Genomic DNA, 12,298 nt, shown 5'->3' on the forward strand with positions numbered 1-12,298 from the left:
TCTATCTATCTATCTATCTATCTATCTAGCGTAGCTTAGGAAAATATTTAAAAATAAATACAAGGTCTCAGTTTTCACAAAAAATACACTGACCAGTCTTAAAAATAACCTCCCTCCCCATTGTCCAGCATCTCAGCTTAAAACACACACACACAGACACACAGACACACACACCCACCCCTATCTATAAAGTAGCAATAATATTCTGATACCAAAGAATAATTCAATTCAATCTGAAGACACACACTTATGGAATGATGGCATGGACTCTTTCCCAAACGAAATAATCACAACTGTTAGAAAATTATTTTAAAAACTCAACCAATCAAAGCCTGGTTTAATGAAACTCCAGAAATTGTCCTAATGGTGTACATCAAGTGGAGATGGATTTATATAAACCAGTCTACTAAATGTCCTTAGGAACCGTGAGAGTCTGTGGCATTTGAGCCATGACTTGCTTCCTTCACTCTTGATTCACCATGACGGGAGCCCTCCTCAGGGAGGTGTGGACAAGAACGCAGGGCACCCTCTCCCTGCAGCTCCCAGTTAAGTGAGTTACGGCATCTCTTTAGGAGGGGAAAGCTACCAGTATTTCTCAACCAGGTCTATGTTGGACATGCTTCTTTTCTGGCCTGAGTGGCTGAGATGTCTGGGGCTCCTGAGGTTCCTCCTCTCAGCCTCAACTTGGAGGTCAGGAGCTCAACACAAGGTGTCTCCAGCGGAGAATGTCAGGCCTGGATCATGCTTATCCAAGTTTGCTGACACAGGAGAGCTGCCTGGAGTGGCAAGTTGACAACACCACATGTTAGCAACCTCACCCAAGTACTCTGTGCATAAACAGACCTGCACCACTGTTCCTGCCCCCATCCAGAGCACTGGTGGAGAAGTTGTGCCCAGAAAGAGAGCAAGGCTACAAGTGCAGAAAGGATTATAGCTTCCCCTAAATATAGTTAGTTTATTTGAAATGGTGTGTGGAGAAACTCAAGCCTAACGACCATTTCAAGAACTATGGAGATGTTGTGATATGCACAGGCTTCTAGACATTCTAAGGTTTGTCTTATTGCTCTAAAGACACTAACTGCCTCTTAGTGTTTTAAGAGGGCCTGGTTGATACTTGGATGGGAGACCACCTGGGAATATCTGGCGCTTTATGCACTTAAGAGGCAGTATGCAATCAAGTATGCAATTAAGAGAGCGTTACTGTCTTAAGAGCAGTAAGACGAACCTTGGGACATCTAGAAGTTTAACAGAACAAGCTAAGAGAGTAACAGCTAACGAGAGTCCTCCTGGGTTATAACAACTCACAAAAGCTAGACTCAGGGACTACCTTTGCAATTAATTTAATTTAATTGACCAGACTGTAGAACAGTTTATGATCTTGGGCACTGTCGAAAGCAGTAGAACCATCAGTCGACAATCGAGGACAATCGGTGGAGACTAACAACTGGCTGCAATACAAACAGAGGTGATAGCTAAATAGAGAGAACAGGAAATGAGAGAGGCACAGAGAGCCCTGCTAAAACCGTGCTGCCCAAGGCTGCTGGTGCGAAGCCCAAGGCAGTGGTCTCTGTGGTGCAGCATCAGAGCCTTCACTAAAATGGTCTGGCCAAGTCTACATTTAGAAACAAACAAGAAAACTACAAGTCCTGGGAGGAAGGAGGTAGTATTCAGAGATGCCACTAACACGTGATTTTCAACACAATGTTGTAAGGCATGTAAAGAAACAGTAAAGTCAAGTGTATATATAGGAAAAAAGAAAAAGCAGGCAACGAAACGACCCTTTGGGGAGCCAGATATCAGAGTTGACAAAGATTTCAAAGCAGCTATAATCAATATGTCTAAGGAACTAAAGCAAACTAAGATTGAAGAAGCTAAAGAAAATGAGGACAATGCTCATCACAGAGAGAATACTAATAAAGAAATATAAATCATACAAAAAGGGAAGGTCTGGAATTGAACAGTGCAATTACTAACGTGATAATTTCCTGGAGCCTCAACAGTACATTTCGGCTGGAAAAAGAAAGCATCAGCTAACTTTATAAAGACAGAGGCATGAGAATAGTGCAATATGAACATGAGTTTCAAAACAAGAAGGCAGAAAAATAACAGCCTCAGGAGAAAAAAAAAGTGTGGCAAATCAACAAGCACACTAACATAATGTAATGGGAGTATAAGAAACAAAGGAGAGATGGAAAGTAACAGGAAAACGAACAACAACAAAAAACCTAGAGGAGTTAAAACTTCCCAAACTTAATTAGAAAACCCACATCTAAGTTCAACAAACTCCACGTAGGATAAATGCAGAGATCCACGCAAAGATGCATGACAATGAAAACATTAAAAAAAAAATAAAACATCTTGAAAGCAACAGAGATTATGTAACAGATATTACATAAATGCAATATACTGGTGACAATACAGTGTAAAACAGGTGGGAGCTAAAATGTTATTGGGTAAGGAAATGACACCAGGCTAACGCAAATCTAGAAAAACAAATGAAGAGAACCAGAAATAGTAAATCAGAAGGATTATATAAAAAGTTACATTAATATACTTGCTGTCCTTTCTTCTCCCAACCACTTTAAAAGACATACAGTTATATAAAGTAATAATTAGTGCCATGTATTGTTGGGCTTGTAATGTTTAAAATGTAATATATACAAATATAATTAGAACGTTTAAAAATGTAATATGTACAAATATAATTGGAAAACGGAAGAGAGAATATAGGAAAAACGCTTCTATGTCTCACTATAATTTAGCATCATCTAAAATACATGCTGGGAAGCTAAGTCGTATGTTTTAAGTCCTAAAGGAACTAAGAAAGTACAAAAATGCATTAAAAACTCTAAAATAATTAAAATGTTGCACTAGAATATACTAACTTAATGCAGAAGAAAGCAATAAAAGAAGGAAAAGAAAAAAATAAATGAGACATTTAGAAACAAAAAGTATAATGGAATATATGAAGTCCAGCTATATCAATGACAGTACTAAATGTGAATGGATTAAACAACCCAATGAAAAGGCAAAGATTCTCAGACTGGATAAAAAATAAGATACAAATACAGACTGTCTACAAAAGAAACACTTTATATTCAAACATGCAGACAGACTGAAAGTAAAAACGTGGAAAAGAAGAATGGAAACCAAACCATAAGAAAGATGTAGTGGCTATACTAATGTCAGACAAAATATAACTCAAGACAAAAAACTGTACTAAACTCTAGAAGATTGTTTTGTAGTGATAAAAGGGTCATGAGGAAGACACAACAATTTACACACATACATGAGGTTAGCAACCAAGCTTAAAATTACACGAAAGAAAAATTTTACAGAAGTCAAGAGAGAAGTAGATAATTCAATCGTGACAGCCGAAGAATTTCACACCCACTTTCAATAATGGACAAAACACAGCAGAAAATCAAAGGCAAAGAGAAGACTTGAACAATGCTGTAAGCCTACCAGACATAACAGGCATCTATACAACATTTCACTCAACAACAGCAAATAGGTATTCTTTTCAAGGGCACATGGGACAAACTTTAGGTTACACTACATTCTTGCCATCGGCGTAACCTCCATAAATTAGAAATGACTGCAATTATAAAAAGTTTTTCTCCTATCACAAGAGAATGAATTAAAGGTTAAACGAATCATTTTTCTTTCTGAAAAAAAAATGGACTTTCATAATGCACATCCATTCACATGTGTTGATTGCCATCTCATGTGAAATATTTCTTACATAGATGGGACCACATTTACATAGGCCAAACAAAGCCAATGGTGACTACGAATTATTAACAGGTCTGCAGTAAGATCACTTAGAAAGTAAATTTCTGGCCGGGCGCGGGGGCTCACACCTGTAATCCCAACACTTTGGAAGGCTGAGGCGGGTGGATCACGAGGTCAGGAGATTGAGACCATCCTGGCTAACACGGTGAAACCACGTCTCTACCAAAAATGCAAAAAATTAGCCGGGCATGGTGGCGGGTCCCAGCTACTGGGGAGGCTGAGGTAGGAGAATGGCGTGAACCCGGGAGGTGGAGCTTGCAGTGAGCCCAGATGACGCCACTGCACTCCAGCCTGGGTGACAGAGCGAGATTCCGTCAAAAAAATAAATAAATAGATAAATTTCTAATCCATTCAAAAGTAGACAGGAAAGTAATCAACAGCAAAAGTGTTGATAGTGTAATTGCCTTTCCTACTGACTGTATGAAGCAATGAATACTGTGGTATTCCTTCTTTACTTCTATGAACAGAAGGCATTTCGTAGATACTACTGGACTTCAAGCATGAAAGAGTTATTTGCCTATCTTCTTTTGTCAATGGTTTAATACTGGATCTCAGTAAAATACTTTATATGGCAGCTTCATCGTTTCATCTTAACTAAAACATGCAACATCCGTCATCCAGCCAAGGATCCCTGTTTACATAACCAAGCCTTTGTGTATAGACAAGGGAAGGAGGCAAGGGCATTGGGAGCTATGTTCATGGGAAAGGAAGAAAAGCATTTTCGTAGCAAAACGGAAGTGAAGTAGCTGGAAATAATTGAAAGTGCAAATGCTAGTTCAATATATTTTATCTCTTGAGTATGTACACAAAGTCCAATCAAGACAAACGAGAATGAATGACAGGTGTGGCCACAAGCAGACAGTATCACACATGATAGGAAAGTAGTGTGCTCCCCTGAAAGCTCCCGTTTTCAGAGCTCTGCAGGGTCTAATAAGGTGATGTCTTTAATTAGAATCCAAGTGCTAAGGATAGTCCACTGTGCGCTAATGAATCACGAAACATCTGGACACAGTATGAGTAAAGGCTGAGAAAAATGCTTACAAAGCGATTATAAGACATGCAGTGCTAATAAAAGGCACTATATACTCTACTTTAAAGACTGTCCGACTGATATATATATAAACCTTCTACCCCACTCCACAGGAAGGAAAGTTTTTCAGATTTCAGGGACTAATCATTACCTTTGCAGTGATTTTCATCCCAAGGATACACACAGTTCTGGAGTCCATTGCAGACCAAAGTGTTATTAATACACATGTTACTATGGCAGAAGAATGTATTGCCTTCGCAAGGAGCTAAAAACAAGACGAACAAGACAAAGGAAGAAAGTTATAACTGATACTCAGTGGAAAATCACTCATATTACAAATCTAAAGATAAAAGGTTATAATAAATTACCACAAACTGAGATAAATGATCTGTCATGAGATTTTCAGAAATGGTGCCGTAATGTTCATTATTTCCTGTGTTACTAACAGCGCTGGTATTCCTCTAGAGAGGCTCAGCTTATAAAAATGCCATAGGGTATGTTCTGGCATTAAAATGAAGTACATTATCCACATTTTTCTAAGTAGGCATATTTATTTAGTAAACCTGAAGCATCTACCATGTGCATAAATTATACTTTATACCAAATTAAGAAATGTATAAATTTAGTTTTACTGTGCGAAAACACCTAATAGAAATTTTTAAATAATTTTGAAAAATATATACTTACCAAGTACTAATGAATAAAATATACTAAAGCAAACCCTGTAACATTACTTAAGAATATGAAAAAAACAAAATGCCATGGAAATTCAGAATCATGAAAAAATTAATCCTGAACAACACAAAAAATATATTACGCTTATTACATTTAATATACATGGTGATACAATTAGCTTACTATGCATGTATTTTATACAGTCTAGTGATTCGATATACAATGATCATTATCTCCAGATTACAATGCACATTGAAGGGACTGGGAGGTAAAATATGAACTTCAAGCAGGTACAAAATACGGCTAAATAATGATGAGAAAACATGAGTTTAATACAGCAATGTAAAATGTTAGATATGATTTCAACATGAGGAAAAATACATTTATTTCATTATTAGAGTGACAGAATATTTTAAGTGTGCTCAGTCTTTACAGTAATACTGCATTGTGGATGTCTGCTTACAGAAAGTGCTTTTAAAAGCTAACTTTTGATTTTACCTTTGTATTCACTCCACGTTATCAGACAAAATGCAATTTTAGTGTTTCTTTTTTCAATAAAGGCTCTACAATCCTTTTAAGGACAGTCATTTTAGCAAAATCTATTGCACACAAAACACATTAATTTCCAATGATTAATAAATGAAGATACATTAATGATCAGTACTATTTAGACACTGAAGTCCTGTTACAATGAGTTTTTCACTTTCAAAACTGCATATTACGTAAGCTTTAGAGTTAGCTTCTTTACTACGCTTGCTACACTAATCACAACTGTTAAACAATATTTTGCAATTTAATATACATAAGGCAACTTACTGTATTTTAATACTCCCAGAAATCCTTTAAAAAAAAAAAAAACACTCAAATTCTGAAAACCAAAAGCAAGGCAAAGAAATAGCTAATTCAAGCAATGTGATTCTTCCTGGTTCTTCATGCCCTACCTCCTCCCCCAACCCAAAACAGTTCCCTCTCTGTTCATTTAGACTTTATGTTCCTGGTTAAAGAGCAAAAAGCATGTAACAGTAATTTTGGAAAACGAAAATTAGAGTAGAAAATATGTAACAGTCATTTTGAAAAAAAAGTATCAGGCTTAACACTTTATTTTGCTAATGATTTGTTAAGTACTGTTCTGTATAAACCTTTCATAATGTAAAATTTAACAATCCAGTGTATTATTGTAAAGACCCACTCTTTAGTAAGCAACCAAATTTGAATTTCTGTAGCCGACTATAATGGCTTCTGCAGAATTGATAAGTTCTGTTAATTAGATAGCGAATGTTGTCAAAATTTGTACACAGTGTATAAAGGAGATTTTGGAAAATTTTATATTAGAATGGCTGCAAAATGCTTTTGTAAAAATGAGTAGAATACTTATTATCTAACAAATTGTAGTATACATTTTGAAAGAATACCCATCAAGTAAGAAATACCTTTAAAAATTACATATTTACTGACCTATTAGTTGGAAAAATTATTATAACTATTATTAAATAGGATGGGTTAGATTAAAAATTTAAACATACAAATAAAAATAACACTGCATTCTGGTAATCGAGTGAAGTGCATTAGTATGTTGGTAAGGGCACTGAAATTTGAATCCCAAATAATCCAAATGGGATTGTGTTTGTTTCTGCTGCTTAGTAGTTGTGAAACTATCAATGTTTCAGGATAAGTTATTAAATATTAGTGGTTTTACCGAGAATGCAATAGGTAATCCAGGAATGTCAATAAATCACATTTTAACATGCTTTTACGCATTAAATAATTATGCAAATATGCCAGTTTAATTGGGAGTTAGCCTCCCTTTTGTTTGTGGTGTATTTTTTTCTTCTCTTTTCTTTTCTGTTATCCTAGGTATTTCTCCATGTATTTTCTTCCTTACTTTTGCTAATAGTTACAGAATTGCTGTGCAATGAAAAATAAAAACAAGTAAGCAAATCCTGATACGGTTAAGAAGCCATATAGAGGCTGGACATGGTGGCTCACACCTGTAACCCCAGCACTTATTGACGCTGAGGCAGGAGAATCACCTGAGGCCAGGAGTTCGAGACCAACCTGGCCAACATGGTGAAACCCCATCTCCACTAAAAATATAAAAATTAGCTGGGCACGGTGGCACATGCTTGTAATGCCAGCTACTCGGGAGGCTGAGGCAGGAGAATCACTTCAACCTGGGAGGTGGAGATTGCAGTGAGCCAAGATTGTGCCACTGCACTCCAGTCTTGGTCTGGGTGACAAAGCAAGACCCTATCTCAAAACAAAACAAAACAAAAAAACAAACAAAAAAGTAGCAATGTATAAAATTGGACAAAAATAAATTCTGTTTTATAGACACCCAAAATACAATATTATATTGGGTTCCGAATTTCCTTGATATTGTCTGAATATTTCTCTCAGCAATGAATAAGTGCAATGATGCATTAAAGACTCTCATTTCTCTCCTGGTTAAGAACTACAATAACACCAATAGACCAAATCAAGCTTACATTCTCATTGCTCTTTCAAAGACTTGGGTGCACTCGGCCCACCAACACGTGTAGCCCCTTCCTCCCAGCACACTCCTGACACATCCGGCACCGTGTCCACACAGCACTCCCTTCGTCTACCTGCCCCAGATACCCCTTCTCCACTCTGCCATCCAAATCACATCAGAACCCTATCATCTACAGTCTTACAATATTATTCCAATCTATCAGAAAATTTAGCTGTTCCTTAAGTCCTATTTCACATGTTTAAGTTTTAAGAGTATATTTCATCATCTTTTTTGTATATATTTGAGGCTTGTGACCATGCTTTTTTTTTAAATTAATGTTTATGTTTAATCTCTCATAATGGCTTAAGTTTACTAGGCTTGTAGTAAATACTCAATAGATGTTTTAACTTATTAATATTACTTAGCAAAAGGTTAACTCTGACTGGGCTGCATACCTTAGTATATTCCAGAGAGCAGAAGACTCTAACAAATGTGTTTATTGGTTAAGAACTAATCTTCAAGGCCACGGTCTTCCAATCAAGGCCACGGTCTTCCGATCAAGGCCACGGTCTTCCGATCATGGCCACAGTCTTCCAGTCAAGGCCATGGTCTTCTAATCAAGGCCACGGTCTTCCAGTCAAGGCCACGGTCTTCCAGTCAAGGCCATGGTCTTCCAATCGTGGCCACGGTTTTCCGATCAAGGCCACGGTCTTCCCATCAAGGCCACGGTCTTCTGATCAAGGCCATGGTCTTCCAGTCAAGGCCATGGTCTTCCAATGCAGCATGTAGTGATTACAGGCAGCATATACTCAGAAACTTAACTCAGCATCATATCTTTGCTTCTTTTACTATTTCTGACAAAGCACATATTCCTCGGTCAATTTACAGAAGACTTATTCTACTTACGAGATTCAATATTCATCATTTAAGCTATTGTCTCTTATAAACCAGCTGCTTTATTTCCTAGTGATTTAAAGGAAACTCAAAATTTATTTATAATAAAGTGGCAGCCAAAGAAGTAACACTCCAAATGCCAAGTACCTCACACAGTTTCCAGGGTCACAAGAGTGGACACACAACTATATACTTGTTTCTATCAGAATAGCAAAGAGCTTCATATGGATGTTAAAACACTATGAACATAGATGGAACAATTTGCTATTGCTATTTGTCACTGAACTATTTGAAAGTGTATTTAGACACGAGACCTTCCAACTAACTTGATTTCACTTTATTGGGTTTATTGACATCATCATTTTATCATTCAGATATAACAATCCAAAGATGGAAACTGATTTCTGTTAATGAAGTAAAATATTCTAGTCCGCCAAAATAATGTCATATGTATAAACATATCATTGCTCTTGATTTAAAGCATTCACATAGAAAGTAGACACTACAACACTTCAAAATGAATCTTTCTTCACTGTTTCCTCCTCCCACATACACCAATACCTATGCATTTGTGCAGAACATTCATTTTTGGCTGTGCAACAGACTGTAGATTAAACAAAACTTAGAGAGAACTTCTCCAGACACATCAGCCCGGGATCGAAGAGTCCTGCCAACAGGAGAGAGGGCCCAGCTGTGATTTGGGCTGTCAGGAGTGATAATCCTTAAGGACAGATTGCTTCCTCCCTAAGCAAAAGCAGGTTTAGAGAAGAGTCCCTTGCAGCCTGGCCACCTGGTCTCTGACTCCCAGGGTTGCCTCTTTCACACTCTTTGCCTTCTAGCTGATTAACCTGTAAGTTGCTCAGTTACCACATCTGTAAAGTGGGGATAAAGACAATACTTACCCGAGCGATTTAATGATGCACAGAATGCAGTATAGTGTCAGAGGCATGGACGCAAACATTACAAGACGGAACTGTAAACCGTTTTAGGAGAGTATTGCACAGAGGCTGTGGAGTCAACATGTCTGATTTTCCAAAGTGAGTTATGTGATCTTGAGCAAATTCACTAACTTTTTCGGTTTTTGTTTACATCTATATAATGGGGATAATTATAACTATTACATGAAGTTGTAAGAATTAAATGTGATAGATCTTTAAAAACCGTAACAGATACTGTCATGTGGCGTATGATAAAAGAATGTCACCTGTTCTTGAACTACTACCACAGTTACCAAAACAAAAGCAAATGAAACAACACAAAAAACTTAAAATGTTAACATGTATGATATAAACGTGAGTTAACTGATCTTAAATTTTCTAATTTGTAAAGTGAAGGAAATTATTCACAGATCTCTTGTTAACACTACATGAAAATGCATATTTGAAAGTTGCGTCCAGGACTTCTCTGAAACTAAGACCTCCTAGTTATCTTTGTACTTTGGAGAACATATGCCTCTGCTACAACCATGTCTAGTGTGAAATACCATTATGTTTCAATTCTAAAAGGAAAGCAGAAAACAGAAATTGTGCATATTAAATAAAATAGCAAATGCATATTAGAATGTGTTTGTACTACTTAATAGGAGGAAGGTTCAGCTGTGTAAGATACCTAGTTGTGATAATCTTCTTTTAACAGTTTAATGAGACCATCAAGATAACAGGTATTTTCTAACATCCAGTTGTGAAGAAAGACATTCAGATCCCATCTTGGAAAACCAAGCCAGGACGTATGTAGAACAGAATAGTTCTCAGCTTTTGGCTCCAATCTAAAATAAATGTTTTCGCAGACATGTTAATGATCCTATAGAATTGAGGCTTGGACAAAAGTGACACTATCATCTTATAATTTTAGTAACAAAAATTTCATAGTAATTTAGTAGATACATCCTGATTTTGAGGTTACCTATGGGTACCTTAACTCTAAATTAGAAATTCCAATATAAATGATCTTCAGTTAACATGTATTCAAATACTTTGTAATAAATTCTTTGGAAACATAAAATTTAGTACAATGTTTTGCTGATGAGAGAACCTTTAAGACTGAAAAATTATGTTACTTTTGGTGATTCTCAGGGCCCTGCACCCACTGAAAGATTCAAAGAAGTCATGAGGCAAAATATGCCTGTTTAACTTTGTTTAATCCAAATATTTTCAATCTTACTTGTTTACCACTTAAAATGTTAAAAACTAAAACTTTGCAAAGTGTTTCATCGGTGTCCAGGAATCATTATAGTGATTATATGGAATTCTTAATTATTAAGAGAACATGGAGTAGGGTGGGAGATTATTAACATGTAAAGTTGGGTAAATACCCTTTTTTTTTTTTTTTTTGAGGCGGATTTTCCCTCTCGTTGCCCAGGCTGGAGTGCAATGGCGCAATCTCCACTCACCGCGACCTCCGCCTCCTGGGTTCAAGTGATACTCCTGCCTCCTGCCTCAGGCTCCAGAGTAGCTAGGATTACAGGCATGTGCCACCACGCCTGGCTAAACTGAGAAGACACTTTTTAATTTATGAAAACTCACATACCAAAGCACTTATAGAAATTTTTTTCAGAAATGCAAAAGCCAAAATGTTGGCAATGATGATTTCTAGGATTTACTGAAATTATATTTACATTTTTTGGAGAAATTTTCCAAATATATTTTTATGTATAAGTATACGTATATCTACATTAAAAACATACACAAAAAACAGTTTTATGATTAAGGGATAACTCGTACGTTTGCATGAAAAATACAAAATGTTAATCAAAAAAAGTCTATTTTCTCTTTCAGATTTTTACATCAGGAAAATAGTTTAAACATCTTTGCTATATTGCTTCATTACTCTTCTTTTTAAACCCTCATCTATTCCCATTGTTACCACAAGGTGGCGAACTTACATCAGACTTTAGTTAAAGAGCGTTTTACTCCCTCACGGGGATGACTAAAATAAACCATGAAAGCACCTGTAATGACACCTAAACCTATACATTACTAATTCTTTAAATAAACAAATTATTTAGCAGGGGACAACAAATCTCTTACATATTTGAGTCATGTAGGAGAAGATAAAATAAAGCCACAACACTCAAAATAAACGAAGTTTTACATAATGTATTTAATAAAGAAGCATAGAACACGTATTTTTAATGTGAAAGGTCTAGTCATAGATGTACCTCTGATTTTAATGTTCATCTCATGTGGATAAACACTGCTTAAATTCTGTAACTTAAAGGTTTTTAATTTATAATAGCTACTTGAATGTAGAAGCCTCTAAGCTTATTCTATTAGAATTGTTTATTTCGTTTTTTTTCTTTTTGAAATCCAGAAATCCACTAAATACTATTCAAGAAATATTAAAACAAATGGAAATAAAAACAGGCAGATTTCTTTGAAACAGTGATATTTCAACTATCCATGTTTTATGGTTAATAAAACTACCATTGGTAA

The 12,298-nt window shown here is 36.1% G+C and overlaps 1 protein-coding gene across 2 annotated transcripts in view; it reads right to left on the bottom strand.

Moving 5' to 3' along the window:
- NETO1 (neuropilin and tolloid like 1) overlaps nt 1-12,298 on the bottom strand; it is a 126,864-nt gene that overhangs the window by 9,013 nt on the left and 105,553 nt on the right. For both annotated transcript variants that reach the window (XM_010355249.2, XM_010355250.2), the window contains exon 8: nt 4,977-5,090. In XM_010355249.2, coding sequence (XP_010353551.2) covers nt 4,977-5,090 — 114 coding nt within the window. The remainder of the gene's footprint in view (nt 1-4,976; nt 5,091-12,298) is intronic.

Source organism: Rhinopithecus roxellana, chromosome 21 (assembly GCF_007565055.1).
Source record: "Rhinopithecus roxellana isolate Shanxi Qingling chromosome 21, ASM756505v1, whole genome shotgun sequence".
Taxonomy (NCBI): Eukaryota; Metazoa; Chordata; class Mammalia; order Primates; family Cercopithecidae; genus Rhinopithecus; species Rhinopithecus roxellana.